This window comes from Pocillopora verrucosa, chromosome 14 (assembly GCF_036669915.1).
Source record: "Pocillopora verrucosa isolate sample1 chromosome 14, ASM3666991v2, whole genome shotgun sequence".
Classification (NCBI taxonomy): domain Eukaryota; kingdom Metazoa; phylum Cnidaria; class Anthozoa; order Scleractinia; family Pocilloporidae; genus Pocillopora; species Pocillopora verrucosa.
In genome coordinates this window covers 5,829,103-5,849,282 of record NC_089325.1, presented here as the reverse complement: position 1 = coordinate 5,849,282, position 20,180 = coordinate 5,829,103, and the positions used below count along the sequence as shown (strand labels likewise).

The 20,180-nt window shown below is 39.4% G+C and overlaps 1 protein-coding gene and 9 non-coding genes across 10 annotated transcripts; 5 read left to right on the top strand and 5 right to left on the bottom strand.

The window, feature by feature from the left end:
- Positions 1 to 793: 793 nt before the first annotated feature.
- On the bottom strand, positions 794 to 9,504 carry LOC131778304 (protein transport protein Sec61 subunit alpha). The gene is made up of 16 exons (XM_059094713.2): positions 9,395 to 9,504; positions 9,226 to 9,293; positions 8,948 to 9,013; positions 8,693 to 8,771; positions 7,367 to 7,422; positions 6,674 to 6,749; positions 6,486 to 6,595; positions 6,001 to 6,071; positions 5,297 to 5,379; positions 4,827 to 4,987; positions 4,384 to 4,488; positions 3,937 to 4,029; positions 3,639 to 3,827; positions 2,832 to 2,908; positions 2,574 to 2,644; positions 794 to 1,969 (listed from the first exon to the last, which is right to left on the bottom strand). The coding sequence occupies exons 1-16, from the start codon at positions 9,399 to 9,401 to the stop codon at positions 1,854 to 1,856; spliced, it is 1,428 nt and encodes a 475-aa protein (XP_058950696.1). The 5' UTR covers positions 9,402 to 9,504; the 3' UTR covers positions 794 to 1,853.
- Positions 9,505 to 10,800: 1,296 nt separating this feature from the next.
- LOC131778386 (U5 spliceosomal RNA) lies at positions 10,801 to 10,919 on the top strand. The gene has a single exon (XR_009339703.2). It is a non-coding gene; the product is annotated as a U5 spliceosomal RNA (small nuclear RNA).
- Positions 10,920 to 12,196: 1,277 nt separating this feature from the next.
- LOC131778373 (U5 spliceosomal RNA) lies at positions 12,197 to 12,319 on the top strand. The gene has a single exon (XR_009339691.1). It is a non-coding gene; the product is annotated as a U5 spliceosomal RNA (small nuclear RNA).
- A 498-nt stretch (positions 12,320 to 12,817) lies between these two features.
- LOC131778385 (U5 spliceosomal RNA) lies at positions 12,818 to 12,938 on the top strand. The gene has a single exon (XR_009339702.1). It is a non-coding gene; the product is annotated as a U5 spliceosomal RNA (small nuclear RNA).
- A 1,081-nt stretch (positions 12,939 to 14,019) lies between these two features.
- On the bottom strand, positions 14,020 to 14,141 carry LOC131778379 (U5 spliceosomal RNA). Its single transcript, XR_009339696.1, has one exon. It is a non-coding gene; the product is annotated as a U5 spliceosomal RNA (small nuclear RNA).
- A 479-nt stretch (positions 14,142 to 14,620) lies between these two features.
- Positions 14,621 to 14,743, bottom strand: LOC131778382 (U5 spliceosomal RNA). Its single transcript, XR_009339699.2, has one exon. It is a non-coding gene; the product is annotated as a U5 spliceosomal RNA (small nuclear RNA).
- A 270-nt stretch (positions 14,744 to 15,013) lies between these two features.
- On the bottom strand, positions 15,014 to 15,135 carry LOC131778377 (U5 spliceosomal RNA). Its single transcript, XR_009339694.2, has one exon. It is a non-coding gene; the product is annotated as a U5 spliceosomal RNA (small nuclear RNA).
- A 561-nt stretch (positions 15,136 to 15,696) lies between these two features.
- LOC131778374 (U5 spliceosomal RNA) lies at positions 15,697 to 15,819 on the bottom strand. The gene has a single exon (XR_009339692.2). It is a non-coding gene; the product is annotated as a U5 spliceosomal RNA (small nuclear RNA).
- A 2,216-nt stretch (positions 15,820 to 18,035) lies between these two features.
- On the top strand, positions 18,036 to 18,158 carry LOC131778380 (U5 spliceosomal RNA). Its single transcript, XR_009339697.2, has one exon. It is a non-coding gene; the product is annotated as a U5 spliceosomal RNA (small nuclear RNA).
- Positions 18,159 to 18,603: 445 nt separating this feature from the next.
- On the top strand, positions 18,604 to 18,723 carry LOC131778371 (U5 spliceosomal RNA). Its single transcript, XR_009339689.2, has one exon. It is a non-coding gene; the product is annotated as a U5 spliceosomal RNA (small nuclear RNA).
- Positions 18,724 to 20,180: the final 1,457 nt, after the last annotated feature.

Below are 20,180 nucleotides of genomic sequence, written 5' to 3'. Positions count from 1 at the left end.
CCGTAGAAATGTTTAATCTACTTCTATCATTAATCCTGTGAACCAGCCGGGTTAAAAGAGTGATTCTCAGAAATTTGAAACTGTATCATCAGAATGTCAAGTGTTAGGAGCAGCCAGAAAGTCCACGATATTTGGAATCATGTCATATAACCAACGGGCATCGACCACGTAATCCTGCTATCTCACGGCTTTTGTTTTCTTCATTATTGCCCTGCTGAGCTCTTAGCAGGACTGCAAAAATTGCAAAGCTCAATTTCTGAGCTTGATGGGTTACTACTAGAAGCATGTGCTATCGCACATGCTTCCATTTAAGTTAACTACTCTACTTAGATTTAGCCAAGCCAAAAAGATACAAGGACGAGACTATATATAAACTCTTATCAACCACCGAGGTTGTGGGATAATTAATAATTCACATCTTTAAATCTATGTGTACGCGTGCGTATAAGAAACTCATATACTCCTCAGTAAAGGAAATTCAGGAAAATCGAAGTACACATTTTTTTCTTTGAGGGAGAACTGACCCAATTCACTGCTACGAGTATGATGACAGAATCGCCGTATACTGCGTACATGGGCTACTGCTAATAATCTTTTGTCTTAATATTGCACATGCGCCCAAGAGACCCAGGTCGACTCCTCTTTAATTTCTAACGTTCCACGAATTTGCCATATACGTGTAGCTTGGAAAGGAAAAATGCAACTACAGAAGTTTAGGTCCTGAAGACCTACTGGATAAGGAATTAATGAAAAAGTTACCACTACAGTCTCTATACACAATAAACCAGATCACTTGGATTCACACAAGGCACTTTATTTGTTTATTTATTTATGTGGGTGAGATGCGAATATCACTTTTAATCTTTGCAAAACGAACCTTCCATTAACCAGTATCGAAATACAATAAAGGCAGATAATATTGAAATTTAAGTATCTACTGCAACGACCCTAGTCACAATTTGCAAAGTGAAATACTGTATGAGAAATTATACCATCTTCTAACCAAGCGAATATTCATAATGCAGAGTACCTTCCAGTACTCTTCACCAAGCCTTTCTTTCACAGTCTTTCTTATTGCTGCCTCTCTCATGCCACCAGGCATTGCACCACTTTCAAGGGAGCCTGGCCATTCACCTCAAACACATAAAAACAAGGAAAGACAGTGAAGAGGAAACACACCCTACAACCCTGCTTTGAAAAGGAAGTTGGCCATAAAATTTAATAAAATAGAAAAGGAAGAAAAACTTTACAAGTCCATGTATAGCCACGAGGTCAGCCGCCAATTTTTTTGTACAGTTGAGCCTGGTTAATGGGATGGCAAAATTATCTCTGCTGATAAAATTTTAATGTCTCACTAAAATAGCAAATCTTTTGAGCAGTTTTCCTAAATGAAAATTTCTGACATTTGCCTAGTCTGAAATGAATAAAAGTGGAGCATCCCAAAATATTGAAAGGACTCAATGAAAAATACAAATAAAATAAGCAGGTATTTTAAGATCATCTTTGGGAGAAATCTTTGAATCCTTTCTTCACACAATAAACGTCCAAAAGGTAAGTGGACAAGGAGATATCTCTCAATTGGAGCAGAAAATACATTTATTGTAGCTTATTGTAAGAAATTTAACCATCAAAGTTCTAGTTTGATGGCCCCTGTTGTTGCTGTTGCTGCTACTGTCCTTTTGAGATTAATCTTTAACTTACAAGAGTACAAATAAGCTAATACAAGGTGAAAATTCATTTTTCAATCACAAAATAAACAGAATTCAAGAGAGAAAAAAACTTCCATTCTTAGGCTGGATATTAAGTACAGTGGTAATTTTATGGGATAGTTGATACAGTGCAGAATGGCTTGTTTAAAACAAGAGAGTTCCCATGCCTCCCATTTCGCTTTGCTCTTTAACGAAGATTTCAAAGTATTGGTAAATGATGGTGACAGCCAACAGAATACCTGTTCCTGAGCCAATGGCACCTATGAAGAAACAAACAGAAATGTTACATGCGTAAGAATTCATTTAATTTTGGCTCCTGTTCATATCACCTTGATCTACTTGATCTATCACCTTGATCTATCATCTTCCTCTTAATTCCATTCTTTACACCTCACTTTAGCAAGGAGCAGGGGCTTTTTTTTTCTCAAACAGTTGCAGCTTATCAAGACTACTGATCATATAATGACAAAAAATCCTAAGAGCAGCTTGTGAAAATTTTTGAAAAAGTGCCCAAATCTTTGACAGACAAGCAAAGCTCTGTGCTTTCTCCCTGGTTTCCAATCCATTTTTTGAGAAACAAACAGATTCTTAGAAAGTTTGTTTCCTTTTTTGACAAAGGTCAGCCATTCACAACTTGGAAAATAGGACTACTGTACATTTAGTTACAGCTGAACTTAACCCCTTCTCCTTTTCAAGTTTTGCTGAGGTCCATGAAGTGAAGCATCATGAAATCAGAGGGTCAGTGACTCAAATCCTTATACGAGATTCAGATGCGTTTACTTATGTCACAATCATGGCACTGAAATGCTGAATATCTTTCTTGAGTTTTTCAAGCTGTTTAGTACATGAAAACTCAAAGCTTACCCATGAAATCAGCCAAGACTGAAAGGGCACCAATACAAAGTCCACCAAAAGCTGCAGCTGTAGGGATATACCTGGAAGGTAAGAGATCCATTTAAAATGCAATTTAATTTTTTATTTCAAAATTATAGTACTATGTAAGAAACTATTTATTGAATGAATTATCCATACATTACATATTGGTTACATATCTTCCACATGGACAAGGAATATACGAAAGCTTTGTAAAAGCCAATTCTAAACTTTATTATCATTGCTTACCTGTTGAGTTCATGGACCATGGATTTATCGCGGTGTCCACGCATCACCATTTGCTGTTCCTTCAGCTGTTTGGCAACCTTTATTTGGGGATAAAAGTTAAAACATCCATCAATTGATTGGAACTTAAATACAGCGATCCAAGTTGCAACCATTTTGGTCACCATGGCTAGTGAAAAATATAATTGATGACTAAAATTTTTACCAAAGTCACCATATTGGCTATCAACAGATTTAAAAAAGGAAAAAAAAAACATTTGTACATTGTCTCTGCTTACAGACATTAGAGCCTCGTCATCTTTTGACCCTTATTGCAGTCTTTACATCCACAAGCAAATAAACATATAAATTTGGCAAACAAAAATGTTGCAAATTTATTGCTTGTCTTACTAAATACATAATTTTTAGGGCAACCATTTTGTAATTGAAGGTGACCAAGAGGCCACTTTTTCAAAAGATGAACTTAAAGCCCAGTATTATTAAGATCTTAGAGCCAATACTGCTGACCAATGACCACACAATACTCAACTTACTTTTGACACAATTTGCCAAATTTTTGTCAATTTTGAGACTTCCAGCCTACATGTGTCTTCTAAAGTCACAATTAAAAAGTTTAAATACCCAAAAATTCTAATAAGTTTCTATTGTGAGTTAAGGAAAACTATGAACATTGGGAATTTAGATAGCATACAAGTTGTACTTTGAAAATTTTGTCTGTCGAAATTAGAGTTTCTGTAAAATTAATGACCTGAACACTTGAAGTAACAGTTCATTTAATCTGCTGCTCCATCATTTTTAAGTAACACTTACATCTTTAGCTGAGGAGCCAGACACATCAATCCATGTCTTGGAGAAGAAAGCACAAGAGCCCAACATGAACACGATGTACAAGACGGCATGAATGGGATCTTCTATGATGTGACTCACTGTCTCTGGAGGTGACATGTAATAGCACAGGCCACCAGTGGGGTATGATCGCGCAGGTCCACCACCAGCTTCCTGGAATCAAAAGACCACCATTACGCTAGGGAGCCCCATCACACAAATGTATTCCCAAATCTTAAACTAACCAAATTGTCATTAAGTCAACTTAAAGATGGTAGCATACCTCCCATGTTCCAAGAAGACTGACGAAGAAATTTCCAGCAAACTTAGTGGACAACATTTGGGAAATGACATAAATATTGGACACAAGGGCACTCTGAAATATTGACAAAAAAGCAATTGATGAGAATTGAATGACATGCTTTGCACTACAAAATCAAATTGTTGTATTGATCATTAAAATTTAGCAAATGCCTCTAACTCTGAACTCTAGAGTAGTATATAAATAAAGGCCCAAAGCCTAACTAATTTTGTAAAGTCACTATTTAGAGAATGATGTTAAATATTTGACTTAAGCAAATATCAATTAAAGATACACCTAACAAAAAGCATGGTGGTCTAGGTAGTGACTTTCAAACAAGAGTAATAATGAAAACAATCAACTCACTGAAAGCATTTTAACCAGTTCCTAAAATTAAGCACAGAATGAAAGTTTCATGGTTACTCTTACCTGCAAAATGATGGGAATATTTGAAGTGTAAAACAGTTTGATTGGGTAAGAGCTGTACTGGCCTCTGTAGCGAGCAGACTTGATGGGAAGATCTACACGGAAGCCCTGCAAGATATTTCCACATTCTGTCAGACATACCGATATACCATGCAAAGAGGCAAGTCAGAAACTAACTTACTTACTTTAAGTTAAACTTATGACTACCAGTTGAGAGGAAAGAGCTTACATCACACCTATAATATCATGATACTTGTAGAGAATCTGAATGGAAATTAAAGTTATGTTATATTTCAATACAAAAACAAACAACACACTGTCCCACACCTTGAGGAGCTACTAACAATCACATTTCAAGGAGGAAAAAAACACCCCATAAGAAAGGTTCTAAATCAAGAAAATGTTGAAGTAGTAAGAATATTATTGACTGAAAGGTGGCAATTTACCTGGAAGTAAATAACTATACCAAAGACAAAAATTGTGGCAATCAGGTTAGTGATGTTTGGTAGGTTCTGACGATGGACGGCTTCACGGAGCCCACGCACTTTGTCTGTTCTGGTGGCCAACAGATGGAACAAGGCAATGATAGCACCCTCAAACTCAGTACCTAAAATCAACAGCAGAAAATACTGTAAAAAAACATTGTGACTTGTGGCAATGAAATGCAATAATTTTGAGGTATTACTATCTGTCTCACAATGTAGTCACTTTTAGTGCAAATTGTCATCTATAATGCATAACTGCATAGTGCTTCACAGGATGACCAGTTTAAAGCAAGGAAAAAACTGAAAATAAATTTTTAAGCTGACATCTAATTTCAAAAATGTTTGAAGTGCTGTTTCTACAAACACATTCAATCCTTGTGAGTCTCTATTTTGTAACCTGTTTAAGATGGGGATATAGGAGTTGTACATACCCCTGCCAGTGTTAATAGTGGCTGGACTGAATGCTTTCCAAACAATAGTCTCACAGATGTTTGTGGCAATGAACAGTGAGATTCTGCAAGGGAGATTATAATGAGATTTAGCCAAGGTAAAATAATTGCAGTGAAAATAAATCAAAGAGCACACCATTGGATAACTAGCATGTTTCAAACCTTGTTGCAAAGAGGAAAGTTCTGCAAAAGCTCTGAGGAGTCTTAACATGACATATGCTTGTGTGGCAGAGTGGAAATCAATTCAGGTAATGAAAATTCCCAAGAACACCATAAGTGATACTGGTACCCTTAACTATTTGATTCCTATGAGTGACTAGCATTTCATTTCTCCTAACAATACCACCCCTGAATCACACATCTAGGTCATGAGAATGAAGGAAATGATCGCCAATTACAGAAACTCTTTACAGTTTAACAACTTTTCCTTATCAGCACCTCAGGAAATGTGTAACGAACAGTAAGGAGAATATGTATACTGATGCAGGGGTGTAAAGGGTTAAGAGCTTTCTTTCCTGGATCTAAGATAAAATCTCCCAACTCACAAGTATACTTTTTTTAATGACTTCTATTTATCTAGTGCTGTATCAAGAAACAGCCCATGCATCTAAAGGATAAGCTGGAGATATGTACAAGCCCTCATTCATCTTCCATCAAAAGAGATTAACTCAATTTGAGCTGCCTACCCTGATCCAAGGCCATATCCTTTCTGAAGAAGTTCATCCAGCAAGAGAACAATAAGACCAGCACAGAACAGCTACAAAGATGAAAAAAATCAGCAATCAGCATCTACAATCAACAATCAAATAGTCCACTGATAGCCTCTGAGATTGCATTACTTAAGAATACCAACAATTTCATATCTACAACTCTTACTCCCCTCTCTCAAGTAACAGTACTGCATAACACTTACTGAGAGAAGTTTCATTGTAGAAAACCTATGTTCGTTTAGTGTCAAGGAACATCAAGTGAATGTCATTCATCAATAAAGTTTGGCATGACACGTGGCATATCAAGTGTCACTTTGGACATTGTGGGTTTTAAATACAAGTTCAGTTTCACTTGCAATATTAACCCCAAGGGTATGACATACATGTATATCACTGAGAAAACGTTAACACAATTCTACACTCTGAGTCATCAGAGATGAAGATATCCATTTAAAGCATACCTGGATGATAATCAGAAGGCAGATACCAGGACCAAGATCAGCAGGATCACCGTACATTCCAGTCATAACATACACGACAGCTTGGCCAATGGTAATGATCATACCAAACACTAGAGAAAGAAAAGATTTGATTAAAAAGAGAAGAAAAGGTATAAGGTATGTGATGAGCCTTTCTCAGTCATACTTACACTTTTGAGATCCATTGAAGAGAGCTCTGTCTTTTGGACTGTCACCAACTTCAATAATTTTAGAACCTGCCAAAAGCTAAAAGAATGTATCAAGTTAGAACTGAGTATAATTTTTAACTAAAAGAAAAGGTGTTTATAGCTTCTTACAAATACAAGAATTGTTTCAAGGATAATAATTATATCTCAATGAACTCAGCAATATGTAATCATGCTTCTTCACATGGACTTAGGCCTACAGTTTAGTGGTATAGTTAAGTTATTGTCCTTGGTTTCAACTTCTTCTTTAATTTCTGTTTCATAGATACTATCATACTTTCTGATCATCAAGATACCCAGAAAAATTTTTTATCACAATTACAACTGAGGAACAGAATAAACAACCAAGACCTCATTAGTAATTCTCCTTGATGTGTTACAAACAATTCCTATGATGTATGTTGGGAGAATTTTGGTATTGGCTCAACTAATCCTCTAATAAATATTTATCTTTAATCTCATCACTTTTCTGTGTGGCATTGTATTGACATTGTCAATAGAAATTCTGTCTTGGTCACTCATGAATTGTAAAGAATGAAACTGAAAATGCTTATCACTCAAAAGTTGCAAGACACTGCTATAACGAAAAAGCTTATAACAATTTGTTCCTAATAAGTAAGAACAAAACTTAATTCGTAGTTATCAAGTTATCCAAACCTGCATAATAAGTCCTGAAGTGACAATTGGGGATATACCAAGCTCCATGAGGGTACCTAAATGAAAAAAAAAAAGAGTCATTATTTGTTTCAACAAAACCAATAGTAGTTATACAGAAAGAGTTTGAACCTGAGGGTAACATGTGCTAAGTAGTCTGATTGTCCAGGTGAGTGTAGTCCTAAGAAGGACTGTTATCTCAAGTGGTGACTGATTTTTTGACAACCTGAGTCATCACCAGACTTACAACATTATTCAATTGACTCTGATGGTGACTTCTCCAGTTGTTGAAACGTCAGTCACCACCAGCGACAATGGTCTTTCTCAGGACTACACTCACCTGAAAGATCAGACTACAAAATCACAATAGTAGTAAGAAAATAAAAAATGTTTCTGAATAAAATGAATGAAAACATTTGTTCTGCATCTTTTATTCCTTCTTCTTTTCTCTCTCAAATTTAATTATATCTTAGCACCTCACAAAGGCAGAGCTCAAGCCAGTTTGGCAAGATTTCAGCACAGCCCTATATTTCGTTACGCTAACAGTTCTTAGATAAAGAAAGCAACAGTGGACACAGTTAATTGCCTTGGGGAATACAGCTTTGGTTTAAGATAGTACAGGGTTGTATGAAAATCTTTCTACCAGTTTGACTGATAATTACAATTAATCCAAGATTAATAATTATAAAAATGTCTTATCCCTTGTCCTTGTGAAGGACATCTCTATCTAAGATATTAAACCTAATAAGCTCTAATTTGTACCGGTCCAAACATCCACTATTCTATAGAGGGATGCGGTATCAAACAAGAAATAAATCAAAGAACTTCTTGGATGATTACAAAGTATTCAGATGCATACTGAAAAATTCCAATAAATGAAACAACAAAAAAGTAAGTTAAAATCCAACAAGTATCTAAAGCAAAATCACGATTTTGAGAATTTAGTGGCAGTTAGAACTTTAGAGCTCCAAACACAACAATTGAAAAAATTCGTAAATTAAACAGCATTCAAATTCTCTGAATTTGCAATCCTTAAAAGCACGTTGAAGAGGGAAATTTTTTCTGTAGGAGGTTACATTTTCATTCAAAAGGGAACGAACCATAGACGATCAGGAAGATTGTATTCTTCGATATTCTTATCAAGTTTAAGAGCATAACATTATTTTACGGTCATTTTTAACAGTTATTTAACTTAAACCTTTTGTACCCGTAGAAGAATACTGTAATCACACAGTTATTTGACCTATTTATATCAAAATTGGACCGGTAAACAGTTATTTGACTTACTGTATTTATATCAAAATTGGACCGGTAAAAGTTATCAGTTACCTCTGTTCGAAGCTAAAATCACTCGCATCCAGTAGAAGGGATCAGCTGAATCCGACGACATAATGCCAAACAAAGGAATCTACGTAAAGAGAAAGAGTAAGATTAAACCTCTTATTTGATCGATCACAAGAGAATCACAGAGATGATAGCTCTTTACTATTAGCCTTTTGTAAAATGGCGGTTGCAACAAAGGGCCAGTCATGAAGAATATCAATTATTCTTAACTTCCTATCTATAACATATGATTTTACCAACCTGGCAGCAGACAAGAAAGATAAACAGCGTAATCGCCGTCCATAGTACTTTCTCTCTAAACTGGATCTGTAAGAAACAGAAGGTGGATTGATTGAAAAATCTCGAGTAACCGTATCCAAAGAAGGCAACCACACGCGGATGTACACGTACACCAAACGGACATAACCAAACATTAATTCACTTCCAAGTTGCCTTCGACAAAAGACACTCAATTTAACAATAAATACGAAGAAGAAACTAACTGAACGCTTACAGGGAGATCTTGACGAAAGACTTACCTTTCTTTCGGGCTTTGAGACCTCAGGCAGAACGGAAATAAATGGTCGTAGTACTTCGAGAAATTTTACTGTGCACGAGAAAAAGATCACACATTATTTCGCGGCCAAAACGGGCAGATTGCTTACAAATGACGACAAAAATGAGATCAAGAATATTTAGGACACTTACCACCCATTTTTATAAATTTTTTTCTGGCCAAAAGATTGGCGGCCTCGATGGAATGAAATAAGAAATTCAACTGTGGTCAGACAATGGCCACAGCTACTGAAGAAGAGGACGAAACACGCAATGCGCAAGCTTTTACGTCATTAGTTCCCAGGCTCTTTGGAGACCGGAACACAAAATGTGCTAGCTCAGACAGGAACTGTAAGCCTTACTAGTATAGTTGTTGGTGTCCCGAGGGGGTTAGGGGACCCTCAGCGGACATTTCTCGAAGTTCTCCAAATAATGTTGATAATAATATTAGTGTAAGCAAAACTAGTAACAACAGTAATAGTAAAAACATTAATGATAATAGTAGTGAAAATATGGTGATTGATATCGTCAGTATTGAAGCTTCTTCTTCGTCGTCTGCCGAGGTCGAGGACTCCTTGGACGGCTTCATTACAGTCACCAGGAAAAACCTCCGACCAAAACAAGCCTCTTCGAGGTCAGTGGTTCCCACGGCTGCGATCATTGCCGCTGAGTTAAAGAAACGTTCTACTCCACTCCTCCTCTTTGCGGTTCCAAAGAGGAAGCAATCCGAGTGTTGTCATAGATGGTAATCGTGGTGCTTACTGCTCTCATCTTCCGTCCTTTCAAGCTGTTACAATTGTTTTGTAATAATGCTTTTGCCATGCCTTCTCTTGTTTTACGTAATTGTTTTATTAGTGTTTTGTTTTTGCGTTAGCAGTAGCAGGGAGTGTGTACGTTGAATTTTTGGTGTGGTTGTGGCTAATTTTTAGGAGGTGGGGTTCGATTCCCCAACGAAGTTGGTGTCTGGTGACCCTCACTGCACTTAGAGAGTTTGTATAGTTGCTTGGAAAATGCTCCGATAATTTTGATATCATCCTGCATACGAACATGTTCCTATATCAGAACGAGTAGTTTTATCGCCTGCTCTTTAGTTTCATCTAAAAAAACTAATGCCAGTGATAGTTTGTCATGAGCCAAAAACAACACCAATATATTGTGATTTTGTTAATAACTGTAGACTTCTCTGAGAGCAACTGAATGAGTTTCTTTCCTTTTTGTAACTATTCCTGGAGTCACTATCTAAGGAACTACTTGATGAAGTGTCTTGATAGTATTCGTGAGTATTCCTCCCAAGGAAAATTATTTGGAGCACCATGCACTATGTAAGCGAGGGAAATGTATTAAGAGTCTACTCAGAAATCAACTGCATCGTATAAGAAATTTTCACAAGATAAGTAGTAGTTCGCCTTCATTTTCGATACAATATTGTCATCGGTTGATGCGCATGCGCATGCCCATAGGCAAAAGACCAAGAAGAAGAAAGGATCTGGGTTCGAGATTGTTCCCACTTGCGTTGGCGTACCGTTTTCGACATACCGCTGTCACATCTTCGTTAACGATAGCTCTGGTTTTCCTTCAAAACGTACAAATCTTTCGCCTTTTACTAAAGATTTCCGTGGAGGAGAAAAACTGAATGAGTCTATAAACTAATTTTTCATCGTCCTGCCTTTCGGCGGGGCCATCTTAAGAAGCGGAACAAGTATCACTTCCTTGCACCATCTCCTTCGGTTTCTATTCAGAGGAACTCCTGTGCATACCTTTGGTCTTCTCCTATCTCCTTCTTGTCTGTAAATACTTTATGTGGGATCAGCGTAACGATTTCCGTCTCTGCGGTGTGCGCCCAAGCGCCTCTTGCTTGCATCCAATCTCGAACTCGTTTCTATCTTCCCTTGTTGGCAAAGTGTTTCACTGCGTTTACTAAAGATTTTCGTGGAGGAGAGAGTTTATGAGTCTAAAGACCAATTTTTCGTAGCCCTGCCTGGTGGCGGGGCGTCTAATCGAAGTTATTTGATGTTGCCTCACCCAAAAGTTAGATAATTGTTGACATTATGTTAGCACTGCGTGGAACTCTGGGATTGATGACTTCTGCGCAGTTCGCTAACATCAATTTTATTTTTTGCTGAGTTTTTTACTCGCGCGACGGACCAGGCCGAAAATGAAGAATTGCTCGCATTCTAATTCCGACCTCTTTTACACCCGTTCCGCACCCACGATTACCAGTCAACCATCTGGAAACTCCTTGCTGTAATAGTACAAATTGTTGGTATAGAGAAATTTTAAATACTGGGTTAGGGGGAAGGGTGAGGAAGTTTGTCTGCAGCACTGAGAGTGCAATTCATTGTTTCCGGTCGGCATAAAGGAAATGAATCATACAAAGAACTGGCAGAAGCCATATAAACGAGGAATATTAGCATGTCCTAATGGTGGACAGGTTAGTCTGCGGCGGCTTGTTAAACATAACAATTCGGACACTTCTCGAAGAACCTATCAAGTGTGTGGATTGGGACAATGTTACTTGCCGGCTATCACACATTTTTACCTCTGTGGATACATTTATTATGCATAAATTATTTTACTTTACGCTCACTTATCGCCGAACACGGCATGTATCGAACTTCATTTATTAGAATAATCAACAAAGACGTGTAATGTTTGCTGCTGACAGGCGCTGATACTCTTTTTCTTTTGTCTGAACCCCACTTTTTTTTGGTGTGCTTGCCTTGCACAGACTACAATTTCATCTATAAAATGCCAAAACAACCATAACCATATTTGGAACAAGAGAAATACTCTAAACCAGGGTAACCAAGATTTTTCCGGGGGCTTTCGACTTCTTTAGGACGATGATGTGCATGCGCACTCCATAAATTGCGCAGGCGCACAGAGGATAAATGTGAACCCCACTTGCGTGAGCGAGTCATCTTCAACAGACCTCTGTTACGTACAAGTTGTTAGTCACTCTGGTTCTCCTTCAAAATGCGTATTAATCTTTCGCCTTTTACTAAAGATTACCGTGGAGGAGAGCAACTGAATGAGTCTTACAACTAATTTTTCGCTGCCCTGCCTTTCGGCGGGGCTATCAATTGGAAAAATAATATGAAATGATTAGAAAGGCAAAACCAAGGGAAGGTTTAGATAGGTGTTTTCCCTAAGATGTAATACGTACGTACATGTACAGGCATGTTCCAATTGCTTTAGCTCAAATATGTTAAGCTGACTGGTACTTTCGTTTTTCCACAGAAGATTTCCGTCGAGAGGAGGAAATAAATGAGTACTTTAAACCATAAATTCGTCACCTTGCATGTTGTTGGGGCTTTATATCATAAATAATATAAAGCTGACAGGAAAGAAAGCAAGTCTGTAAACGTTTCTTCAGTCTTGTTCGTTCTGATCGTTTTCCTGGGAACATTATCTATTGTCGGATACCTCCCGTGTTTCTACACAAATTTTACGATGCTTCGTCAAGGCTTTCACATATCTTAGAACTCGGTGCGCATGCGCATAAAGGATAAATATAAACCCCACTTGCGTGAGCGAGTCATCTTCAACAGACCTCTGTTAGGTACAACTTGCTAGTAACTCTGGTTTTCCTTCATCACGCATAAATCTTTCGCCTTTTACTAAAGATTTCCGTGGAGGAGAACAGTCGAATGAGTCTGTAAACCAATTTTTTGTTGCCCTGCCTTGAGGCGGGGCCATCATGAGAAGTGAAATTAGTTTTTGATAGAAACTCGTGATAGCCATGCATAATATTTCTTCTTAAGCTTTATAGGGATCAGACGAGGGCATTACTTACTATCAAAAAATTTCAGCGCGGGAGCACTAAGCGAATTCGGCGCCTCTGATCTGATGCCAAACAGTTGGGGAAAGGATTATCATAGGACAACCTTCAAGCCTGTGGACTAGAAGCGTGCTGGTCGAACTTGAAATCACGAAGGATGCAAGAAACCACGTGGGCTAACGAAAGAACAAAATAAATACATTCATCAGTGACCAACGGCGGTTGAAGGATCGTCGAACCCGCTCTGACGTCGCTTGTGGGAGTCAAAATCTGTAGCAAGCTTAGTTAGATGCGAAATTTGTAGAGACGAAAAAAGTAGACTCCATTATTGTGCAAGATCATCTTTAGGCAGGAATGAGAGACCAATCTCTCGATGGCTAAAATTCCTTCACTAGTGCATGTGGCTTCTTGCATCCTTCAGACTCTAAACAAACATCCTAGAGGTCCACAAGACTGAAACAAGACGTGGCAGATCGGCGAAAACCCCAATCGCCGCACCGGACACACCTGGCGTAAAAAATCGCCAAGTGTGTCGCCGGCTCTAAATCGATCTTTGCAGCGAATGCCGCCTCGCCGTTTGGTATGAGATCAGAGGCGCCGAGTCCGCAAAGCCCTCCCACGCGCTGAATTGTCTTTAAGACGCAAGACGCCTGAAAATAAATTCATCCCTATTGTTATTTCTCAGACATCAGGTTATTGTTGTTCATTAAATATCATTGCAGTACGTTCATTTCAACTGGGAGCATGGTAGGTATAATGTTCCCTACATTGCACACATTGAAGAGATTTACGCCATGGAATGAAGGAAAAAGAAATAAACCTTCCCTCTCTTCGCAGGTTTAAGTCTTCTCGACTTTGCTTTTTTTCTCCTCTAAAAATTTTGCAAGTGACTGAGCTAGCTGCAGATGTTAGCCCCCAAAAGCACCTTCTTGAACTGCTGGTGGTTGATCACGAATTGAGATCTAGTTCCATGAAAACTTTATCCATTTCTCTAAGGGGCCCCGCCGCTAAGCAGGGCGACAAAAAAATTGGTCTATAGACTCATTCAACTGTTCTCCTCCACGGAAATCTTTAGTAAAAGGCGAAAGATTTGTGCGTTATGAAGGAAAACCAGAGTGATCTGTAAGACGGATGTAAAGCAGTATGTCGAGGATGACTCGCTCACGCAAGTGGGGTTTATATTTATCCTTAATGCGCGTGCGCAACAAGATATGTGAGAGCCTTGAAGTTAAAAGAAACGCCGTCAGGCGGTGTCTTGCAATAGGTAATGTTTCCAGAAAAACGATGAGAGCGAACAAGACTGAAGTAATGTTTATAGACACGTGGTCCCTTTCTTCTAAAATTATTTCATTTATGAAATGGAGCCCCTTACGACATGTAGGGTGACGAATTGATAGTCTAAAGTACTCATTTATTTCCTCCTCTCGACGGAAATCTTTCATTGAAAATCGAAAGTATCAGTTAGCGTAACATATTCGAGCTACAGCAATTGGAACGTAGTCGTACGTCTTACAATATGCATATCAAATGGTAGGGCGTTTAACTGCTTCGCTGTAACGAGGAAAAATTCCTTCCTGAAACTGCTGTTTCAAGTTAGTAGCCCCGCCGAAAGGCAGGGCAGCGAAAAATTAGTTCTTAGACTCATTCAGTTACTCTTCTCCACGGTAATCTTTTGTAGAAGGCGAAAAATTAGTATGCATTTTGAAGGAGAACCAGAGCGAACGTGAAGATGGAAAGGTGAACTAGGGATGCAACGTACTGATGCAGATCTTAACTCCTATGAGCGCCGTCAGAAAGAGCTCATTGGTCTCACAACGGCTGGTGGTCACTCATAAGACTCTGAGAGATTATCCTAAATTTCATTTAACCTTGTTTTACTTCTCGTAATGACCCTGCCGAAAGACAGGGCGACGAAAAATTGGTCTTAGACTCATTCACGACCCTTATGAATTTTCCTAAACTCTGTTTACATTTGTTCCGCTTCTTTGGATGGCCCCGCCGTAAGGCAGGGCGACGAAAAAATTGGTCTACAGACTCATTCAACTGTTCTCCTCCACGGAAATCTTTAGTAAAAGGCGAAAGATTTATGCGTGATGAAGGAAAACCAGAGTGACTAACAAATTGTACGTAATAGAGGTCTGTTGAAGATGACTCGCTCTCGCATGTGGGGTTTACATTTATCCTCTGTGCGCCTGCGCACCAAGTTCTAAGTTCTAAGATATGTGTAAGCTTGAGGTTATAAGAAATATCGTAAACATTGGTGTACAAACACAGGCGGTGTCCGACAATTGATAATGTTCAGTCCCAGGAAAACGATTAGAACGAACAAGGCTGAAGTAACGTTTACAGAGACTTGCTTCCTTTCTTTTCAGCTTAATATTATTAATGATATGAAGGCCCAATAACGCGCGGGGTGACGAATTGATATTCTAAAGTACTCATTTCTTTTCTCCTCTCGACGGAAATCTTCAGTGGAAAAACGAAAGTACCAGTCAGCTTGGCAAAATTCGATTTAAAGCAAGTGGAATGCGCCTGTACGTCTTACAACATGCTCATCAAGCCATGAAAAATAGTGGGGCGTTGAACTGCTTCCCTGTAACAAAGGAAAACACTTTCCTAAAGCTGCCATTTGTTTTGCCTTATCGTATCATTTCATGTTATTTTTCATGTTTATAGCCCCGCCGAAATGCAGGGCGGCGAAAAATTACTTGTTAGACTCATTAAGTTATTCTCCTTCACGGTAATCTTTAGTAAAAGGCGAAAGATTAGTATGCATATTGAAGGAGAACCAGAGTGAACTTTAAGATGGAGAATTCTAGCACTCGATTGAAAACAACGCACAAAGGCATATGGGACACCGGTCCCAAAGAAGACCACAACAATTTATGGAGTGCGCATGCACGTCAGCGCCCTGGAAAAGTCGAAAGCCTCCGTTAAAATCTTGGTTACCCTGGTTTAGAGTTTTTCTCTTGTTCCCGATATAATGTGCTTTGATTTCTGGTTATTTTGGTATGGTATAACTTAAATTCTGGTCTGTGAAAAGCAAGTAGACGAAAAAAAAAGCGGGGTTCAGACAAAGCTGACTGCAGCAAACATTACACGTCTCTGTTGATTAATCTAGCAAATAAAGTTCTGTAAATGCCTTGTTTAGCGAAAAGTGAGCGTAAAGTAAAAGAATTGTATGCGGTGGCGATCTCTGGCCCCTCTGGTTCTCCCGTTGGGTCCTCTCAGACTGTCCCTGCAGTCTCTGTCCCCTCGCGTGTTGCTTCATGTAGGATTTTCACCCCTGAGCTTCGTAGGAAGTTTTTTGTGGGGTATCGCGATATGTTGTGCCAGTGTTCCGGGGATGTTGCCTACGTTATTTCGTATAGAGGCGGTAAGGTGTGTGGGGTTTCCCCTGCGGCCGACTCGGATGAGGTCCGTATAACTTTTGAGAGTGGGGCGTTTATGCAGTACATGCGAATCTTGTCCGTATTTCCAAAGCGGATACTAGTGATAAGGTGTCTGAGGAAGAGTTTACTCAGTTTATTCTCAAGGTTAAGGATGACCTTTCCTATCGGATTTCCTTTAGGGTGTCTATTATTGATATGGTTGGGTCTACTGAGCACAGTAATGTTTTGTGTGCGGTGTTTACGGACCATACTGGGTCGCATTTCCAGAGGCTGCCTGCGAAGGCCTTAAGTGTTAAGAATATCGCTCTTAATAGCAATAGCTCTGGTGCCAATGTTAATAGTAGTGGAATTAGTAAAGTTAATAATGTAAATAATGTAAAACAAGGCTTCGTCCTCCTCTTCTACGGTTGGTGACGGTATTGTCAATGTTTCTCGAAACAGCTCTCGTTCTGTGGTCCCTACGGCTGCTTTGTTAGCCGCTGAGTTGCTTAAGCGTACTACCCCCACTTCTGTTGTGGGGGTCCCGAAATGTAGAAAGAAATCAGTTATAGTTAATGACTTTTGTAAGTTTTGTAATAACTCTAGTATTAGCACCAATGTAAATAATAATGTAAATAATATTATAAATAATAGTAACTAAGTTTTTTCTATGTTCTTGTATCCGTTTTGTTCGTTTGTTTTTTGGAGCGGGCGTGTTCAATTTTTGGTGTGAGTGTGTTCAATGTTTGCGAGGTGGGGTTCGATTCCCCAACGAAGTTGGTATCTAGTGGCCCTCGGTTTATGGTGGACCCAACCCTAAGGCATTACACTTTTAGCCATGGGTTAGATTAGGTCTGTAGATCGGCAGGCATTGCACCGCCCTCACGGGAGCCTGGCCGTTCACTTAAATATAAAAAAAACTAAAGATATCCGTGGAGGAGAACGGTTGAATGAGTCTATCGGCTAATTTTTTGTCGCCCTGCCTTTCTGCAGGGCCATTAAAAGAAATGAAATAATTAAAAAAGAAGTTTAGAATAGTTTATTAAGGTCTCACGAGTGACCACCAGCAGTTGAGAGACCGATGAACTCTCTCTGACGGCGCTCATAGGAGTTAAGATCTGAATCAGTACGTTACATCCCTCGTTCACGGGGGGTTTGGGGTGGCATCCATCCGCCACAAAACGGAAGCCTTGCATGTTCAATGGCTCCAGCAGTTCTTCACATCTTCCAACTGATGGGTCCCTCTAATGAACTTTTGGTTCATGAACCATTTCGAAGTTCCGACTGTCGACGACTTAACCCATCCCCTCGAATTCTCTCCAGCAAAGTTGCCTCTGTTTTACGCCTCAGTACTGCGTGCGTGGAGGTCTCTCCACGCCGCCGATCCATCTTGTCTTCGAAAATCCTGTCTCTCTCCTATAAATCGTCCTACGAAACTATCCTATCTTCGCAACCCTGCGTTGGTCACCACATTAATAAAGTTCGTCCTTTCTACAAGGTTTTTACCTGAGGCTTTCGACTTCTACAGGACGCTGACGTACATGCGCACTCCATAAATTGTTGTGGCCTTCTTTGGGACCGGTGTTCCATATGCCTTTGAGCGTTGCCATCAATCCAGTGCTAGGATACTCTAATTTATCTAAAGCTCTGGTTCTCCTTCAAAATTGGTACTAATCTTTCGCCTTTTACTAAAGATTACCGTGGAGGAGAATAATTGAATGAGTTTAGGAACGAATTTTTCGCTGCCCTGCCTTTCAGCGGGGCTACTAACTTGAAAAAGCAGCTTAGAAGGTATTCTCTCTCGTCACAGGGAAGCATGTATGTTCCAATTGCTTCAGGTCGAATATTTTTAGCTGAATGGTACTTTCGATTTTCCAAGAAATATTTCCGTCGAGAGGAGGAAATAAATAAACGCTTTTAGACTTTCAATTCGTCACCCTGCATGTTGTTAGGGCTCCATATCATATGTAAATGAAATAACTTGAGAAGAAAGGGACCAAATGTCTGTAAACATTACTTCAGTCTTGTTCGCTCTCATCGTTTTTCTGGAAACATTACCTATTGCAAGACACTGCCTAACGGTGTTTCTTAGAACTTCAAGGTTCTCATATATCTTGAATTTGTTGCGCACGCGCGTTAAGGATAAATATAAACCCCACTTGCGTGAGCAAGTCATCCTCGACATACCGATTTCACATCCCGTTATTAGATAACTCTGGTTTTCCTTCATAACGCACAAATCTTTCGCCTTTTACTAAAGATTTCCGTGGAGGGTAACAGTTGTATGAGTCTATAGACCAATTTTTTTTATCGCCCTGCCTTGCGGCGGGGTTCAAAAGTGAAATAGATAAAGTTTTCTTGGAACAAGATTTCATTCGTGATTAACCATCGGCGCTTGAAAAGGGTGCTCTAAGGAGTTTGAATCTGCAGCTAGCTCATTCTCTTACAAAATTTCAGTGGAGAAAAAAAGCAAAGTCGAAGAAATCTTGAGCCTAAGGAGAGAGGGGAAGTTTATTTCTTTTTCCTTCATTCCATGGCGTAAATCCCTTCAATGTTTACAAAGTAGGGAACATTATACCAACAATGTTCCCTGCTGAAATGAACTTACTGCAATGGCATTTAAATGAACAACAATAACCTGATCTCTGAAAAATAACAATAGGGATGAATTTACTCTCAAGCGTCTTGCGTCTTAAAGACAAGTCAGCGCGTAGGAGCGCTTTGCGGACTCGGCGCCTCTGATCTCATACCAAACGGCGAGTCAGCATTTGGCGCAAAGATCGATCTTAAGCCGGCGACACACCTGGCGATTTTATACTCCGGTCACGGTGATCGACAAAAATCGTCAGGTGTGTCCGGTGCGGCGATTGCAATTTTCGCTGATCGCAGCGACTAGATTCGCCACGATCGGCGAATAAAATCGCCAGGTGTGTTGCCGGCTTTAGATAAATCTGTCCGTCACGTGTTGTTTTAGTATTGTGGAGTTCGAGGATGCTGCTCGAACGTGAAGGTCTGAAGGATGCATATGCATGAAGCCATATGCATTAGTAAAAGAATTTTAGCCTTCGAGAGATTGATCTCTCATTCCTGCCTAAAGACGATCTTGCAAAATAATGGAGTCTACTTTTTTTTCGGATATTTTAGTGCTAACAACTGAGTTGAAAACGTAAATTGGCCACCGTAGAGAGTTTAAACGCTGACGTTTCGAGCGTTAGCCCTTCGTCAGAGCAATTGACGAAGTGCTAGCGCTCGAAACGTCAGCCTTTAAACTCTATACGGAGGTCAATTTTCGTTTTCAACTCAGTTGTTAACACTAAAATATCTTTTATACTCTCTCGCCAGCGTAGCACCACAGTTTCTATAGAAACTTACCCCATTTATACCTTTTTTTCGTCTCTACAAATTTCGCATCTGACTGAGCTTGCTGCTTGTTTTAAATCGCACAAGCGACGTTGAGCGAGTTCGACGATCCTTCAACCGCCGTTGGTCACTGATGAATTCATCTCAAAGCGAGAGTTTATTCGTTAGCCCACGTGGTTTCTTGCATCCTTCGTAATTTCACATTCGACTTGCACGCTCGGAGTCCACATGCTTAAAGGTTGTCCTATGATCATTCTTTGCCCCAACTGGTTGGCATCAGATCAGAGGCGCCGAATCCGCCAAGCGCTCCCGCGCTGAAATTATTTGATACTAAGTAAAGCCTTCTTCCTATCCATAGAAAGCCAAAGAAGAAAATGATGGGTATGGCTTTCACGAGTTAATTTGAAAATCCATCACATTAATTCCA